The 18,653-nt window shown below is 39.8% G+C and overlaps 1 protein-coding gene across 5 annotated transcripts in view; it reads left to right on the forward strand.

Moving 5' to 3' along the window:
• The window catches only part of SHTN1 (shootin 1), a 98,845-nt gene that overhangs the window by 59,719 nt on the left and 20,473 nt on the right, over positions 1–18,653 (forward strand). For 2 of the 5 annotated variants that reach the window (XM_081074995.1, XM_081074996.1), the window contains exons 13-16: positions 5,734–5,843; positions 9,213–9,266; positions 14,337–14,457; positions 18,339–18,531. In XM_081074995.1, coding sequence (XP_080931121.1) covers positions 5,734–5,843; positions 9,213–9,266; positions 14,337–14,457; positions 18,339–18,531 — 478 coding nt within the window. Of the gene's footprint in view, positions 1–5,733; positions 5,844–7,630; positions 9,267–14,336; positions 14,458–18,338; positions 18,532–18,653 lie in introns of those variants that run through there. The other 3 variants (XM_081074997.1, XM_081074998.1, XM_081074999.1) reach the window with 2 other exon arrangements.

Genomic DNA, 18,653 nt, shown 5'->3' on the forward strand with positions numbered 1-18,653 from the left:
GGAGACAGGAAGCACACAGGTATTTATCCCATTAAATATATAATTATTTCAATACAATATTTGATCAGTGCTGTAGAGGAGGAGTACAAATATTGAAGTCATTGTGGGGGTGCACTGCTGGTGTCAGAAAGTGATGTTTAAGCCGAGTCGCTGTGGATTTCGAAAGTCAAGGTAAGGGTATTTAGAGTAAAAGTAGTTCACAGGGAGGGGCGGCAGATTCAAAGGTCCAAAGTGGGGACAGAGTGTGGCACATTAGGAAACTGAAAGAAAGTTGGTGTTACTAGAACATAGGATGCTGGAGACCAGGTCTGACAGGTAGGCAGGAGACAGACGCTGGCGGCTACGGTCAAGAGTTTGCAATTTACCTTGAGGGCAGTAGAAATTTTAAGTAAGGGTGTAACCGATGAGATTCATCTTTTAAAAAAAGGGGGGGGCTGCTGCAGTGAGAGAACAGAGAACAGACTGTAAAGGAAGGCGAGTGGCTGTGGGGAGACTCTTGCAGTCATTCAGATGAATGTTGATGGTGGCTTCAAGAGGGTGGTAGCAGCAGAGACAGAAATGGAGAAATCCGGGAACTATTCAGGGAGGTAAAATTCACAGGACTCTGATTCATTACAGACGGAGGGAGGTGTTGAGGACAATATGAAGAGATGGAAGTAGGGAGGGTAGAAGAACTTTCCTGTTCTTCCTGTTGAGCAGAGGTCCTGGGCGGCCAGGCGCAGAGTCAGTTCAGCGCTCTGGGCAGGTTGGTGCGCAGCCACCGTGAGAGCAAAAGCTTGAAATGTAGGAGCCAGGTCTTGGGCCTTTATGCCTGAGAACGGTAGAACCCAAATTCAATTCAACAATGTTTGCCCAACAATTACTAGTTACAATGAATGATAGATTTGCCTGGTTCTAGCCCAGGCTGGTGTAGACTTCACGGCTCCCTTTTCCTGCCTCCAGGTTTCATTGCTCCCGCCCAGGCATTTGCATATCATTGGCAGTGCGGCATTCTCAGGTCTTAGGTCCAATCACGTGTCTCACATTCTATGCTTCTCACTGCATCAGAGTAGAATCCGGACTCTCTCCTAATCTGCTTATACACCGTGCTGTGCTTTTGCTTCAGCCTCATTTCTCATTACATCTGTGCTACCTTATGGCTGGACCGTTACCGCCAGACCCCCTGCGCGCTTGGTCCTGTCTTTCCTCGTTCCGGAATTTCCCTCCTGCCCTTCCTCCATCAAAGCTCTGCAGACAGGGTACTGTTTAATTCCATATTTCCCGTGCAGCTTCCAGGCATATTGTCTGTGTTCCAGGCTCTTTCTCGTTTTCCTCTTTTTATTAGTATTAGTATTAATAATCCAAAAGGAATGGCTCATTACTGTCTGTTGCTTCATATTTTGTTACTGTAAGAATGTGATGTCCCACCCCAGCCTCTGCTCTGATGTCCCTGTCTCCCCTCGCCCAGCAGCTTGCACACTCTCAGGGTTCACTCCTCTCTGCAGCCTCCCCCAGCTTTCATGCATATTGAAGGGATCCAAGTTTAGATTTAGTGTTTTCTTTCTTAGCAAGGACCTCACAGCACCGTTACAGACCAAAGCTGTTTGGTTTTCTCTGTATGAACTGCATTTCTGTGCCTGCTTCCTGTAGCCTTTTGGAATCGATTCCTCTGCATAGTAGTGCAGCCGAGAGGCAAATCCTGCTTTGCACAAGGTGTTGGAGGATTTAGAAAAAGTCCTGCCCTGGCGATGTGCAGGACAGCCCTGCTCCCGTGTTTTTGGCTCTACGCCTTCCTTGACCCTGTAATTAAAATGAAATTTTTGTGCGTTGCGATCTTATTTTGCGATAATTGGTAAGTCTTGGAGGGTTAGGAGGGCAGTCAGAACAGAATGATTTCCCCTTCTAAGTAAATTACATTATTGGCTAGGTCACCCTCGACTGCACCCTTAAATTGAAAAACAGTATTCTAGAACTTATTCACCTTTGATGTTAGAAACCGTACAGTTTTCTTTAGGAAAAATGAAGTTTCAGTTACAATTCATGAAATGTGGTATTTTCTCCCTCATTTTGAATTATTGGAGTTATTGCATTTGTACCTTTGGGAATCTAAGTAGAGTTATGACACAGAAGTTGCTCATGAGATTTGAAACTGGAGCCACCCTAAAATCGTACTGCCTTCAATGACATGGACCATAGCCCCACGTGGCAAGGGGGACCTCCATGGCGAGGTAGTTATTTATAGTGTCTTGTTAGTAGTTCACACTGAAAAGTAGTTGTTGAATGAGAGCATCAACAATAATTAAATGCATAGTGAATGGATACAGAACATCAAACACTGGGGTGGTCTGTGACACTTGGGAGTTTGCATTTATAACGTAGGCGCCAGTCTTGCTACCCCAGTGTCTTATGTTACCAAGTTATGGTGGCTTCTACTGTACAGTGGTATGTTTTTCAGAGCTTATGAATGGAGGAACTTTTGTTGCGAGGTTATGGCTCTTGAAAAACTTGATTGTGGGGAAGGTCTATGGAATATTTTAGAAGTAGTTTTAACGTCTAAATATGAGAAATCATTAGACTTGGAAGTTAATAATTCTAATTTGGACAAGAATGCATTTATTGGACAACTTCTGAGATTTCAGAGGTATGCCTGCTGTTTATCATATATTTAGGTCATTAATTTGTTGGCAGTTTCTCACCTCAGTTTGCTAATCTGCAGAATGGGGTAATAGTAGTTCCTGTTTCATAGGGTTGTCGTGAGAAATAATGAATCTTACAAACGTAAAGCGTTTAGAATAGTACATAGAAAATTCCCAAAATGTTAGCTAAAAGAAAAATGGACAGAGTACTAACCACCCTTTGAGGAGCAGAAGTCCTCATTTAGCAGGCTCTTGTAATCACTGCAGTTACGGAAATCTTATGACCTTGGGTTAGATTCAAACTTATTCAACCATAATGTGTTCTTTAGAAATTTTGTACATCATGGTGACATTTTAAAAATGTTAGTGAAAGAGAAAAGTAATCCTGTGGCATTTAGACATTCATTGTAGTTTCTTCTAGGTAATAACAAAAGGTTTTATTGAGCAACAAGGTGATGGTTTTGTCTGTGGGTCTTTTTCTTTTTTCTTTAAAGGAACTAACTTATTTTTGAAGTGGGTCTTAAAATTTAAGCCTCAATTAATTACATGTAGCTTTCTGATCCAAGACTGACCTTGAAGCACTGACTCAAAGAACATTTGATTTTATTTTCATGTGGCAGTTCAATAACATTAGACCTGTTGTCTTCATTTGTCCCTTTTCTTTAATTTCCAGTATCCTGCATATTTCTATTGTTCCCCTGATTACATGCTTTTGTGAGACAATTACCAACTGCGTGATTGCAAAAAAGAATTACAAAACATACCATGAGCTCTCCGTTGGTGATTCTTGCAGATTTATTAGAACTGCTTAATAGTTTAGAAGTTCATATAGATTGCTTTTTGCTAGTTCAAAAACAAGGTTGGTGAGAAAGAAAGCTTGTGTAGCTAACCTAGTGCTGCCCTCGTATTGTGCCTGAGTAGGGAATCTGATAAGAGTGTTTTCTTTTCCTTAAGACCAATTAAGCCTTTACATTTGAAAAAGACTGAGAAATTAAAGCCTGGTTTGTAATCTGTACACAATACAGATAGTGGCACTTCTCTGAATTATTACGATGATTCTGGCAAGCAAAAATAAGAAACTACTTTAAATTCCTGCTATGTTAGATGCTGCAGCAGATTTGAATGGTGTTGACCATAATTCTCCATCTGTCTGCTTTAATTAGTTTTTGTATGGTGCATTTAATTGGGTTTCAGTCATTCCTTACAGAGTCCTAAATCTGTTTGCAGGCGGTATTCCTGTTGCCGTGCAGCTCTTCCCAAGTCTCACTCAGAATGGCAGTGTTTTTGAAAATCAAATGTTTTTTGAAGATTTTTTTTTTAATTCCCAAGAATAAATTTCATACCCATACCAAGTGCTTGAATGACAGATTGGGATTTTATCTCCCCTGATTTTGAATAAGGTCAGCAAAAGCACTGTGTAGTGCATAATCGATACTCAGAGATGGAATGAGTGAGTGAATGAGTGAGTGAATGAATGAATTTCTATCCATGGTCATTTTTCTTGTTGATGTGTATGAATCACGAGCAGAAGCTGCTCAGGAAGGTGCTACTTAAGGGCACACAGTTGATCAACTCACAGTTGTATGTTTTTCATGTACTGGTGGATGAGGGCTGACTTTGGTGCCAGGTTGCCCACTCTGCTTGGCCAAAGGTACTGTTTTGACTTGTGGATCTGAAAAATGCTGCATGGATGTTGAGAAACTTTTAATTCTCAGCATTTCAATGGCTGTCGAGGATGACAGGGCACGAGTGGAAGTCAGGACTGTATCAGAAAACCTAGGTTATACAACAAATGTAGCAGTGCCCCCAACACTGTGGTGCTGGAGAGGTGAGGGTGATGGAACTGTCTGGAATCTTGGAGTTGCTCCCCTAGGCATGTGTTTAAGAGGCCTAGCCACTCAGGTAGCAGAAAAAGCAGCCATGATTTAGGTCTTCTTAGGGCAAAACCTGCCACAACAGTTCAGCTTGGGTATATAGCTGTGATTGCCTTCATTTAGAAGCCATCTTTTTGGGGCTTGGTTATTTCTGGTCAAATAGTAAAATATGAATAGTTATTTAATCCAGAACTTTACAAGTCAGTCAGTAGGTATAATAGACACATGGTAAGTGTCCCCCATATGCCCCACCATGTGGAATCTTACGAAAGGTGCTAAGGGGAAGGTCTTTATGAGATATTGAACCTTAAATACATTGGCTGCAGTGAGTCAGATGGCGGTAAACACAAGGTCTAGAACTGTATTCATGGTGATAAGTATTCCAGAAATGGTCCATTGCTTTTGGTCAGGCTCTTCTGCACGAGAGAGAAATTTCGCTATTCTGATCAACAGGTGGAAGCTCACCTCAGTTGCATTCATCTCATTGATGCATGTTGCAACAGCATTATTGTTTTTGCAGCAAAATAGTGCCAAGGCTACACAATAGACAGGTGAAATTTTTTAATCAAATTTAATTGCAGTCATTTATGGCTGTATGTTTTCTTTTAACACTGACAATTTTAAAAGACTGGAAAAAGGTTTGCTTAAATGTTTCCTTCCCATGTGATTCCTCAACAAAAGATGGCAATTTAAAAATAGATTTTACCTATTTGCCGCACATCTTTTGACTGAGTTTCTTTCAATAAGTAAAAGATCTCTTTGGTATTTTATTTTCAAGTGGGCTTGTTGATAGTTATTCCTTCTTTGGGCTGATTTCTCTGACATATGATGTACTATAAGTTATAAAAATATATTTGAGACAAAGATGAATGATTATTTGGGGTTAGTTACAAAGTTTGGTTTTTCAAGTCTTGTAGAAATTGTCTATCATTATGCTGACAAATGGAACAAAATCCACCTTAATTGTTTAACATAGATGATTCAGTATTGATTTCCAGGCTACAAATTGGACCTTAAAATTTATAACTCTTATTTTTCAAAGCAGATCTTTTCTTAAAAAAAATTTTCTATGAAAAATATATTGCTACCTGATAGCTGTTAACCTTAAATTGTTGGCATTTTATGACTTTTCTGAAAAATGACTGTGGTTAATTACATAGTACAGTCTTTTGAAGTCACCAAAAAATAGGAAGTAGTTGTTTTCTTGTAACATAAGATGATTTATGTGTGTGTTCTTTGACTAGCTGAAGAAGTTACAGATCTGAAGAGACAAGCAGTTGAAGAGATGATGGATAGAATTAAAAAGGGAGTTCATCTTCGACCAGTTAATCAGACAGCTAGACCCAAGGCAAAGGTATGGAATGAATAAACTCAATGCTTTTTCTTACCCTTGATGTTTTTGTTTTCAAATGTGAAATTCTGAAATGTGATGCAGGCTACATCAGGACTTTATGGCTAATGTGCCATAAAAGCCTTTACTTCCATAACAGCATGTTTCAGGAGGACTCTATCTGACCCATGGGAGACCTAAATCATCAGAAAGTAAGTTCTGTTATCGCAGTGCTGTTATCAGCTTGAGAGAGATGCTGATATGAGCTGTTAATACCAAACAAACAACGATTATTACACTGTTTCTTTTCTTTAATTCCTGATTCTTTGGTATAATTTTACAAGTAGTTATTGAGTATCTACTATGTATCAGGTACTGTTTTAGGCACTGAGGATGAAGCAGTAAACAGGTGAGACAAAAATCCTTGCCTTCCTGAGGCTTCTATTTTAGTATGTGGGGGAGGGAAAACTGGGGGTCAGGGGTGGGTTTACGTAATAATGCCAGAACAGACCTAAGGCAACTTTCAAAAACTGGTGAGGTTTATGATTGTGAATTCACAAATGTCACAAACCTACTCCAGGTCACTTCAAGGAGAAAATTTTGTGTATATATACCTCATCAGCTGTCTTCTAAAGTTTAAGACCACACTGAGCGCTAGGATGTATGGAAGCACCTAGGGTCTAGTTCAGTACTTCCCCCTTTCCTTTGTATGTCTGTCCCATTTCAGTAGACCCAGTAATATAATTTTTGACATTTTTCTTGAAAACGGGTTTTTCCTCACTCTGTAAGGTATCAGCAGATGGGTTCTCCTTTTAAACCAAATTTTCTTGTTCTGTCTTACTCTCAAGGATGCCCCTCTTCAGTTGTTTCAATGTCCCCAAATATTGCGACTGTTCAGTACCAATTCTGCTGGGCTTTTAAAGTTGCCACTTTGTCACAGGCAGGCAAAATGGCCAGGCAAGGCGGAATGGCCATCGGGTGGGCTTTCTGTGGAAAGGGGCTAGGAAAGCCGGAAACAATACTCAACTCCAAGATTGAAATGGAAACTGGGTCAACCATGTCGAGTAGTTCAGTTGGGAGCTCATGCTCTGAAGGCGGTTGTCTAAGTCAGGGACAGAACGCAGAACTGGGGGAGAAGCTGCGTGTGGAGAGAGTCTGGTACAGCTGTTTCCGTGCTGGTGTCTGGTGAGTGAGTGAAGAGTGCTGTTGGAGGTGGGCCTTTGCACGACCCCAGCTTCCCAGGCTTTTTCTCCTCAGGTGGCAATGGCGCCTGCCTCACCTGACACAGGGTTGTCAGGATCAAATGGAGACAGGGTTTAAGTGGAACCTGTGAAAAGAATACATTTTTACGATTTCCTTTTTTCCGTTAATTGTTTTGGGGAATATTGGGGAACAGTGTGTTTCTCCAGGGCCCATCAGCTCAAGTCGCTGTCCTTCAGTCTAGCCGTGGAGGGCGCAGCCTAGCTCCAAGTCCATTCTCAATCTTTAGTTGCAGAGGGCGCAGCCCACTGCCCCTCATGGGAATCGAACTAGCAGCCCTGTTGCTCAGAGCTCGTGCTCTAACCAACTGAGCCATCCGGCCACCCCTACATATTTATGATTTTCACAGCACAAGTATTTTGGAAAGAATATGCAAAACCAAGCTATTACTAGAGAGAAAAAAAAAAGCAATGTCATAAAGAAGCAGAATTAGTTTAGAAAGAAAAATGTTGAAAACTTCTTAAATCAGAAGCAATCAATGCTCCATATGTACTTTCATTTCCAGAACATCACTTTGTCCTTTTTCTTTTTTGCCATGACTTTTCCAACAGTGACACATTATTTAATGTCAATTCACAATCTGGAAGACAACTGAACAAGGATCAGTGGACGAGTGGGTTTTTCGCTGGTAATCATTGAACTACGTAAGATGTAGTGATGAGTGGCCTGGTCAACAACCTTTAAGACAAATGGTCACTGCATGCCTGAGCACAGACTTCTCCCCGCAGAGCTTTCCTGCAGTGTCACAAGTATGAGAGTGCGCTCCAGGCTTCAAAGGCTTATGCCACCAGAGGGCAACTTGAGTGGCATGGCGGTGCTTTTGAGTATGGCCTTAGCCAGGACGTTCGTTCAGAAGTCAAGCCTGTCTTGAGAACACAAATTTAACTGCATTTTTTTCTAAGTTCCTTGATATTGATGGTGGTGCTGGTGTGGTTAAAATGAGTGTCTTCGAGCTTTTGACTGGCACTTATGACTGGCACTGATGGCATGCGTATTTCACAGAAACCTACGCTGTGAAAGTGAAATGCTAAAAGTCTAATTTGTACATGAGCAGCAAGCCTCTCTCACTTTGCCCTCTTACTGTTCATTTACAAAAATTGGAATAGGATCTTATTTTTTTTTGTTATCTTTGAGAGAAGAGGATTGCAGGCTGCTGTGAATCACCTCCTCTTCCTTGATGAGAGAGAAATTATCGTCTTTTCCGGGAATAAGAGGCCGGAGGGGCCATTTCACTGTGTCTTGCAGGGTTTCTTTTCATCTCTGAGGAAGTTTAACAGAGGAGATCAGAGGTCTTTTCTGATCTTCTTTTCCATGAGGGCCTCATGCCAAATTCTCCCTCCATTAAATTAGCTGAGGGATCCACAGAGACGGTTAGGTATGATGGGGCAGGTAAATGTTACCCAGAGCTTAATTTCAGATTATTTTGTTCATGGTGTAGCCAGAAGAGAACTGGGCTTGTAATCAAGACACTGACTCAAATGCAGACTTCCTCAGGGTGTAACTTTCTCATAAGTGAGATGAAGTGATTGGACTACACACCCTCTGAGGGCTTTCACTGTTTTGATACCCAGTGATGCTGCCATTCTCCCATGAGCCAGATTCTTTGCTGATCCCTGCTCCTGGCTCAGTCTTGCTGTGAAATTCATGACGTGGGATGTGCCAGTGCCCTGCCTGCTGGCTCTTGCCTGGAGCTCATGGAGCTGAGAGAGGTTTTCTGCCCTGCCGCTTGCTTTCTGCTCTGCTCTGCTGCCTTTCTTCTCTCACTTGCTGGCGGAAGTCAGCAACGCGAGTGGAGAAAAGTTTATTGTAAAAAAATTGGGAGTAATTTGGAATGAAGTCTTTGAAATCTGGTATGTACCGGATCTTTTCTATGTATGATGATGATTAGAGGTAACAAAATGATATTTAGAAAATGGTAGCTTGAGTCCTTTTGCGTTGAGTAGTACTTCTAGTTTTCTATGTAACTCACACTTGGAAGCACTAACATGTTTAATATTTTTTCTAACTGTAAGACGTAGACCTAATTAAAAATATATGTAGTCAATATAAGCTACCAACACTTCGCGATATAAAAATCTTGATGCAGCATTTTAAAACTGATTTACTCAGTATTTTTTTTTTTTTTAATTGTAGCCAGAATCTTCAAAAGGCTCTGAAAGTGCAGTGAATGAATTAAAAGGAATACTGGTAAGAATAGATCTCAGTTTATTATTTAGTTAATGGAAAAATGAAAGTATAGTTTTGAAATCTATTTTTTTGAGTAATTGGTTTTGATATGTTTAATTTCCATTTCCAGTAAGCCTCATCTCTTTTGATAGTTGACTTCATTGTGTCATGGATTCGTTTATTGGTGTGTTACTGATGTGTCAATACTCTGATGTTTCTATTCTAAAAAAAATGGTTACACTTTCACCAAAATCATTGTTTCCTGTTTTTGCCCTCCAATCTGTGAATTACAGCGTGAAGGTAACATGTCTGGCCAGATGTGAGTATCAGTGCATACTAATTGATAACAGAAATACAGTAGAGTCTCTGACATGGACGACAGTGCTTACCTATGGGCATGAAAGTGGAATTCTTGGCACCTAGTTGTAAATGTGAACCCCCACCCATATATGTTAATATTAGGGCCTCAGTCTTCTTTTTCTCACAGTTTGAAAAATTATTTGATGGTAAATGGAGAATAAAATAAAAGTCCCTTTATGTTACTAATTTCACTATCTACAAGTAATTCATATCCATTGGAGAACACACTTAATACCCATCTCTAGTTAATATTTCTTCTTCCCAAAGTATGAGCTTTTGCCAACAGAATAAATGAATACTGCCCTGTCCAACAGTTGCTGTCAGAGACAAACGCCGCCTCACTTAGAAAATGTTTCAGAGACTAAGAGCTCCATTCTCAGATCCTGTTACAGTCTCAATACCAGTTATTATGCACAGTAAGTCAACAAACATGGGGGCGGAGGTACGGAACTAATATTTCCACGTTTGTTGTTACTGTGCTAATTATGCATTGCATGTGGACGTCCCCATAATTGTGGCAAACAAAATTATTTTCATCAAGCATGAAATAGTAGACTTAGAAAGGCTTGATGAATTTGCTTTAATTTTAGGTGAGTAGAATTAGTACTAGAGAGAGGGACAGCATGGCTTACAGTGCTGGTCTGCCCACAGAGTGAAGCATTAAAACCACTGGAAAAGTATTTGGCTATTGTCTACTGGATTCTTTGATGAGAAAATGTTGTTATCCAGTGTTCTGTCCCGGAGAACTCCTTCTGACAGTCCCTTTGGTTTGGGTGTCTCTTACAATGCTAATTCCTGTTCCTGAGGGTGTTTCTAGGGGATACTGTGAGATTGTAGGGCGTTCTTCTGATCACCAGTGAAAGAGTAAACTGAGTGTGACTTTTTAAAAATTGAGATTCTTTGAAAAATCAGACATCTATAGGAGATACATATGAAATTGGATTACCCAGAATATCCTACTCCATGATCATTCATGATGGTAGCAAGTTGACCGAAAGGCAGCATTGCTCTTAAAGATCATATTCTTTATCCAGTCGTATTTCACTATAATTTTGTGCCACTATTTTAAGGAGAGAAATTTGTGAAATAGATTTTTGTGAAATAATTTACAAATGATAAAAATTGGCAAAACATCTTTCTTTTCTGCACATTGCTGCAGTCCTCCTTGCTCCAGGTTTAACATTCGGTTTCTCTTCCTTATCTGGCATTGATATATCACGATAGCTGTTATTTTGACACTTTCTTTGCATTAAATTTTTTTTTTTTAAAGTAGAACTCACAGTGCTCTCCCCTACCCGTTACCACGTGGAAACTCTGCTACCCCCCCTCCACCCCTTCAACACCCCCGCTCCCCGTAGAAGTTCCTTTGAGGATTGATGGATCCTTTGTAACTTCCCGTCATTTGGTGCCCAGTAACCGTACAACTGCTTGTAAGGGAAGGACAGGAAGCCCCTATCAGATGGGACCTTTTTGGTGCTTTCTTGCTGGAGTTCAGACTGTTACGGTTATCAGAGTTAATACCCAGCAAAGCACACGACACCAGCCTCACAGTTGTGGGGTGTGACACACCGACGTGAAAAGAACATGAAAAGCTTACACACTGGGCCCCGCGGTGTGGAAAGCACACCTGTACCAAGAGATGTCACGAGACCAAGAAGCACCCTGTTCAGATCTGTTGTAGAACCGGAACCAGGACGAAACTCAGTATGGGGGTATTTTTGCGGAAATGAAATATGGCCTGAGTTGTGAAGGATATCCACCTTAGAGATTTGGCCTATTGATGAAAGTTAGTATATGAGTAGAAAACAAATCTCTGGTTTGGAGAACCTCACTGTACTTTGAGTTGTACAGTTTTGAAGCCAGTTTTTAAATCCTCTATGTTGACAGAGCTCATTTTTCCAAGCCTACTTATACTTACTTTTTTTAAGCTGTGTATATAGTAGATAAAAAAAAAAATACACATTGTTCATTTCTTGTAGTCACGCAATGGTTTTGAGGTGTTAGAAACCTCTTGAGTCTTCCCAGCCATTTAAAAGTCACTCGAAGTGGAAATGGCAATTTCTGAAGATTAAGTCGACACAAATTAATCTAAAAGTCTGTTTTCGAGTTCAGTTGCCTCTACATCAAAGAATCAAAAACAGCATTTAAAAAATTCTCTTGTAGGTCTTTCTCGAACATCTTCAGTTTTTCAGAGGACCCAGGAATTGTTGAATAGCTAATTTTGCCACCTGGCGATCCGATCAGGCAGTATTATGAACATTTAACTAACATGGGGACTAAGATTGTTAAATGATCCAAGTGGTTTGAAGTAGAAATGGAGTGCTGCTTTGGGAATTCAAAGGGCTGCGTTCAAGGTCCAGCCCTTTCACTACCTTATTGTGGTACCTGGTCCAAACCCCGAGACTCACCAAATTTGAACTCCCTTTCCTGTAAAGTGAAGGAATTGCACATATCACATGGTTTCTAAATTAATTTCTGATTCTCAAAAATCTATGATTACACTATAAATTGATCATTAAAACAATCTTGGTACTTCCTTAGCTGAGCTCCTTGAGCATTTCAGTTGAGAAGCATATGCAGAAACCTTTCTTTCCTCCATAATTTCCTCTATATTTAAAGTTTACTGACATATTAGCCAAGTCAAACATAACAGTCAGTGAGTAGAGAAAAAAGTTTGGGATTCAGGATTAAAATTTAGAAAATGGATTCCATCAGTCTCAGGTGCTATGAGGGGGTAGCTCACCAGAGTTAGGAATTTGGGGAAATAATACTGTTATCTAAATGAAAAACAGAGAATACTGTGAAAGATGAATTCTTCAGTAAAAGCACGCTTGCGTTAATTCTAGCCATTGGGAAAAATCACACAGAATGTCCTTGACATTCAGACAAAGTAGTAGTTTTATGTGTTATTTTAATAATAATGGCCATAGGTCTTTCAAATATCTGTTTACATAGGAGACAGCTGGTAAGTTTTTAACAATTAAAACACAAATGATTTGGGAGTAGTTTTTTCTAGTACATATAAAAAATGTATCTACATTTGCTTTAATTGTTCTTTACCTTATCAATGGCTATTGCACCCGACTATGTAACTCCTTGTTGAGTAAATACAGATCTGCTTGTTCACTGTTAAATAAACCAAATAATTTTTAAATTATAAAATGAGCTATCATAATGTTACATGTAATGTGATTTTCCTTTTAATATATTTTCTGAATATTTGCAACAAATGAGAAGCAGAAAGAGGTGCTTCTGGTGGGGGTGGGCAGTGTCGTATGCTTGATTAAAACATGAGTCTCATCTAAGTATGTTACACCTCAGTTTGGGTTGGGCATCTGACAGCAAAAGAATATAATCTCCTAATCTCGTTAGTCAAATTCCTCCCCAACAGACTGCTTTTGTATTACTTTATGCAGTTAAGGGGCAAATAAACCCTTCCTAAACAAAACAACATAATAGCTTATGTCATGTGAGATTTGGAATTACCTGATTTTACAAACTACGTTTTTGTTTTATAGGCTAAAGAAGAAACATGAGTTGCCATTTTTAGCCAGTAGAATTCTTATAATCCTCAGGAAGTTAGCAAGGGGCAGAGAGCAGGATTAAGGCAAACCCATAGTAAATTCAGAAATGACAAAGGCTGGCCTGATTGTTCGCTTTGGTGGACAAAAGCTGCCTTCTGACTCTGGCGTGAAGTCTAGCAAGTTATACCAGACATAAGGTTCTGATTTGCTCTATCAAAAGTTTGTGTTTCTTCTGGCTTTGTTTCTTCCCAAGTCTGTGGCACAGCTGAGGACGACTATTTCAAAGAAATAGTGGGCATTTCTAATGAAAAAAAGTAGACCACTTATAATGGTGGGGTGTTAAATCCTTACGTAGAAGAAGTGCATCACGTGGTCTTCTGTACAAACGCTTGACTGGTAATGGGGGTGAAAAGCCATGGCTCTCCCTCCAGAACATACTTCCTAGAGGAGTCAGGGCAGGGAGGGAACCACTGGGACTTTCTCTGTCTTCTTGAAAGTCGGGACCCATTTCAGCAGGAGCACAGCTTGATGACATCTCTTGTTTCCTCCAGTAGCTTCTGGGCCCTGAAGAAGACATTCACTGCCCCCTCTGTTAGAATTATGGAATCATGATGCCGGGCCCTGCCTTGCCTCTTTCACCATGAAGGCAAGGTGTGCTCAGTGCAGCCCTTCTTTGGGTAGGCCACTGGACAGCGTTAGGGGCCTCTGTTGGCAGCCATGACACCACTGTCAGCAGTTGTGCAGCCAGGTCATTGCCTCTGAAAACATTTTTCAGTGCCACAAAAGGATTTGGGTTCAGCAGCTTGTAGCTGCCGTATCAAGATAACCTTCTAAGGTGAGTTCACGCTATGCGTTCTCTTCTCCATGCAGCTGATCAGCACACATCAGAATCTTAACCATCAATGGGCAAGTACCTGCCTTCCCACCACCGACTCACATATAGTTAGCTCATCAAGAGGTGTCCTTGTACGGTTCTTTGGCTACGACAGCTAATATCTTACACCAGCCGCAGCATCTTCTTAAAGGATCCAACACTGTGTGTTGCACATTAAAAAACAAAACAAAACTTATCTGAGTATATACAAAGTTCATTTTATTTCCTAATCCGTTCAAATTCGGGTAATGTTTTGGTGGTTTGCTTTTTATATTCGTTTGTGTATCGTATGAAGACATTAACCTTTTTGTTTTTGTTTTGTTTTCACTTTAGGGGACACTTAACAAATCCACTAGCTCAAGAAGCTTAAAATCCCTTGACACTGAAAACAGTGAAACTGAGTTAGAAAGGATTTTGCGTCGCAGGAAGGTGACAGCAGAAGCAGATAGCAGTAGTAAGCTGGTTTGAATTCTCCACAGCTCTACTCTTCCTGTCTGCAACATCTTCCTTGAGGTCCCTTTGTAACGTGAAGTCATCTTTTTAAAATTATTACATTTTTTTTAATGTGAATGAGAAGTATTGGATGGTCAAAAGTACTTAAGGGTATCTCATAAGAACTCTTACGTATTTTTACTCATCAGTATGTTTGTTTATTTGTAGCCAGTCAGGCTTTTATAGAGCTGGTTGGCTTCACCGCAAGATGCCCTTGGGTAAAGACACTCAGGATGGGTTGTGGCAACAATGTAGCACTGGGTACAGGTTCTGAAACTGGATAGTGTGAGTTTGAATCCTAGCTCTGCCAGTTCACTAGCTGGTTGCTCTTAGGCCAATTCCTCAACCTCTCTGTGCCTCAATTTCTTCTATAACGTAAGGATAATAAAAGCACTACCTCATAGGATTATTCTAAGGATTAAGTAAATCAGTATATGAAAAGGGTTTAGCACCGTGCCCAGCACAAAGCACACAGTAATTAGCAGGAATAGTAGTAATTACACATCAGTTACAAATGCAGAGAAATCATCTTTATCTTCATATTCATTTAGTTTATTGGCTCTGCCAGTGAACCAAGTGAATGAGACATTCTAGTGCTCAGCAACTATAAATGACCATTTGAGCAAGTCTTGAGCTCACAATTTGCATTTGTCATGATACACATGTATTAGACCTCAAAATCTGATGCAAAACTATGTGTCCTCAGTTTTTTCCATCAGCGTGGTCACGGGTATTAGCAGAAACCTTTATGAGGTGTTCCCCTTGTGGCCAGGAGTCTGGCTTTGAAAACCTGAAGTAAAATCAATCAGCAAACATAGCCAATAGGCTGAAACTTTTAGATCCAGTTCAGTCAACTCCAAGTAGGCCATTAAAACAGTTTATTTTGCATGGATGTTTACATCCACTTTAAGTTGCTAGAATATTAAAGATTTGGGTTTTTGATAATCAAGCTCTAGTTGTCAAAAATTGAGTCAATTGGTTCCTTCAACTGGAAGCAGCATAATACCAGCCAAACCGTTATTATAAAAAAGAAAAAGCTTTTGTTTCCTCCTTAAAAAAAAAAATCAGTTTTTAGTTTGGTCTGGAAATTCTGCTGTTACTATCCTATAAGAACCCTTCTCCAATAACCACCTCTCAGGAAAATTAAGGGGTGCCATAGAGGTTTTCTTGTTTTGCTTTTTCCTGTAGGATTGATTTACAAGCATTAACCAGCCTCCATAACGAATCATTATTCATGTTGTGACTTAATCAGTGCTGTGACTTTTCCAACATTTCATCCTTAAAGTACTCATGTAGCGATCATTAATTTTTAGGACTTTGTGGATGCATTTTACTGCTCTGCTATTTATATTTTGTATTTTACACTGACCTTTTGTTCCTCCAGAAACATTCTTACTTCACTCATGAACTTGGTCACACATGCAGCACTCACTATTTCAGAATTAGTTTTCAATGGGAGAAATGATGAAACATTTTCATTGTAGTCTGTGTGGAAATTTAAATATTTCCAAGTTGGTAGAAAGGTAGGAACACATTTAATAAACATGGTGAGAATCTTTTATTTGATTGGATATATTTCATCAATATACAAATATTCAGTGTGTCGTTTGAGAAAAGTTAGAATAAAAGATATATATTCAATAGAATCATTAATATTTGGATAGAGAAATAAAAACTGTGGCAGGGTAAAAAGGAAACACATACTGAGGGGAGTGACTTGTAATTTGCACAAAAATTTTATTTTGAGCTCCCTAGTAGCCAAAAAAAAAGACAAGAGATACTTTTAAAAAAAGATGTTACAAATATTTTCCTAGCATCAAACTGGAAGAGGTTTGTAAATCTTTTAATAAAGGTTATGGAATAACAGTGAAAATTCTAGGGTAGAGGGGAGTGGGTTAGGAAGCTAACGCAGCACAGCTGCATGGTGAGAGCAAATTATGGGAAGGCGAAATGTGAGGTCACAAAGTAGAGAGAGGAAGCCTCCTAAAGGAAGCAGAGGTTTGCAGAACTCAGATCCCAGGTTAGTTGGTAGCTCCCCCAGGTACCAGAGAAGCACCTTTGTCTTTAGAATGTTTCTTTTGGACCTTTTTCTTTAGAATCTTGCTTTTGCTATATTCCCTTGCTTTACCTAGACTTGTAGTCTACCAAACTGACATTTCTAAGAGCAGAAAGTGCCTCTTGGAAAACACAGGGCAGCGTAAACAGGATGCAGTAGTCATAATAATTGTAAACATTATGCATTTTTTAAAAATTTCTTTTTGTAAGAAAAATGAGAGCTCTGGCTCAGCTCACCCACTCGCCTTCCTTCTTAATTGGCTTCAGTGGCAGAACAAGCAGCAGGCGTTGGTGTATTCAGAAATGGATCTTAACTTTCTTACAAGGACAGATTGTTGAAAACTATCTAGTGCTGTAGTCGACAATTACCCAAGGGCAGGATGGAGCTGTGCTGGAGCAATTCTCAAATTCAGCTTTATATTTTCAAGAACTTTATTGATCTAGTCTGCTCTTTTCTCTTTATTCCCACATCCCCAGGCAGGATGAGGCTTAACATAGGTGTGAGGGAAAGGCCTTTTGAACCAGAATAGTCAGCAGTATCACAACGTTGCCTGCCCAGATGGTACAGATGAAATAAATGAAGGAGATGCACACTGGTATTTTGTGAGGTAAAGCTGTCCACCAGATCAGAGGGCCCCTTATCCCCCACGTGGAGGTAAGGCTGAAGGAGATGCCACAACAGAATGGCCAAACAATTTTCCAGATCCTCGTAGGCAGGTTTTTCAAATTAGAACTTCACTTTCGGAGTTGGTACATCAGACACACTCACATACAAATGGAAGGATAAAATTCCAGAGCTTAAAATTGATAACCAGGGATTAGCTAGCATTTTGGATTATAGCCTCCGATAACCATCTTCCATTTTAGGAGATGGTCTGACTTTTCTTAAGGGTGAAGAGACTCCCAAGTTTTGTCCTCCTCTTTCAATGTTGTCCTCTGGCTTTATTTTTAGAAGTTCTAATTTTATTTGTACATTTGTGACTTATTGCATAAATCTCTTTGTTTTAAGAGGATTCCTTCTGAAGTTTCAAGAAAGACATACTAGAATCTTGCTTTGAAAAAACACGTACCTAGGACAGTATCTTTCTAACTAAAGATAGAAAATAAGTCAGGATGGAACTTATCTTCAATGTCTAGACTTTTTACATCGATATGCCAGTAATTTCATTAACAAGCCCTATTCTAGATTTTTAATCTTGTCCCAAAGAGCAGAAAAGTCCAAAACTCTTTTCCACTTAATTTTTATAATCCCGTGTCTATATGTTAACAGGAAATAAATCCACTTCTCAATCACATTAAAATGAAAATGTTCATAAAAGCTGTTTAATGCTCCAGAAGCCTTCATGAGCCTTTTGAAAAGAGCCTTTGACATCATTCTATTTTTTGTTTTAAATGCTGAGTTGAGTTTTGGGAAGAATTAACTCTTGAGAGGCCAAATGGTTCAAGTAGGGCTGTCAGAAAGCCATACTTTGTGAGAAGAAAAGCGTTTTCACAAGTCCAATGTTTCTAAGGACTCTGGTCAGTGAGGGAACCATGGCCTGGGGTTTTGTGGTTTCTTAAAGGTCTGTACACAATTTCTCAGCATGGTCCTGGTGCTTTGAAAAGCAGTAGTACCACCAAAGCAGAGCACATTTCTAATAGGCACATTTTTTTCAGCATGCTCTTGAAATTTTAACAAAACTTGGCCTTTCCACTTCCTGAGGGATTTTCAGCTAATCTGTTTTTCAGGACCATATTAATCAGCATCGCACAGGATTATTAAACTTGAGGTATGTGTTTGGTTTTAAGGTCCAACCGGGATATTAGCCACCTCAGAGTCCAAATCCATGCCAGTGTTGGGTTCTGTATCCAGTGTAACAAAAACAGCCTTGAACAAGAAAACTCTGGAGGCAGAATTCAACAGCCCGTCCCCCCCAACACCTGAGCCAGGTGAAGGGTCGTGTACATTGGAAGGACGCACACATCCCAAGGTTACATTTCAGTAAGTAATGATGCTCTTTACTACATAGTGTGTAGAAGAATCTGTGATAACTAACTCGTGTGTTACTTTGCTTTATTTCTCTGTAGAGAGATTTTGATTTGGTTAGCCAATAAAGTCTCTTC

This window comes from Rhinolophus hipposideros (assembly GCF_964194185.1).
Source record: "Rhinolophus hipposideros genome assembly, chromosome: 15".
NCBI lineage: Eukaryota > Metazoa > Chordata > Mammalia > Chiroptera > Rhinolophidae > Rhinolophus > Rhinolophus hipposideros.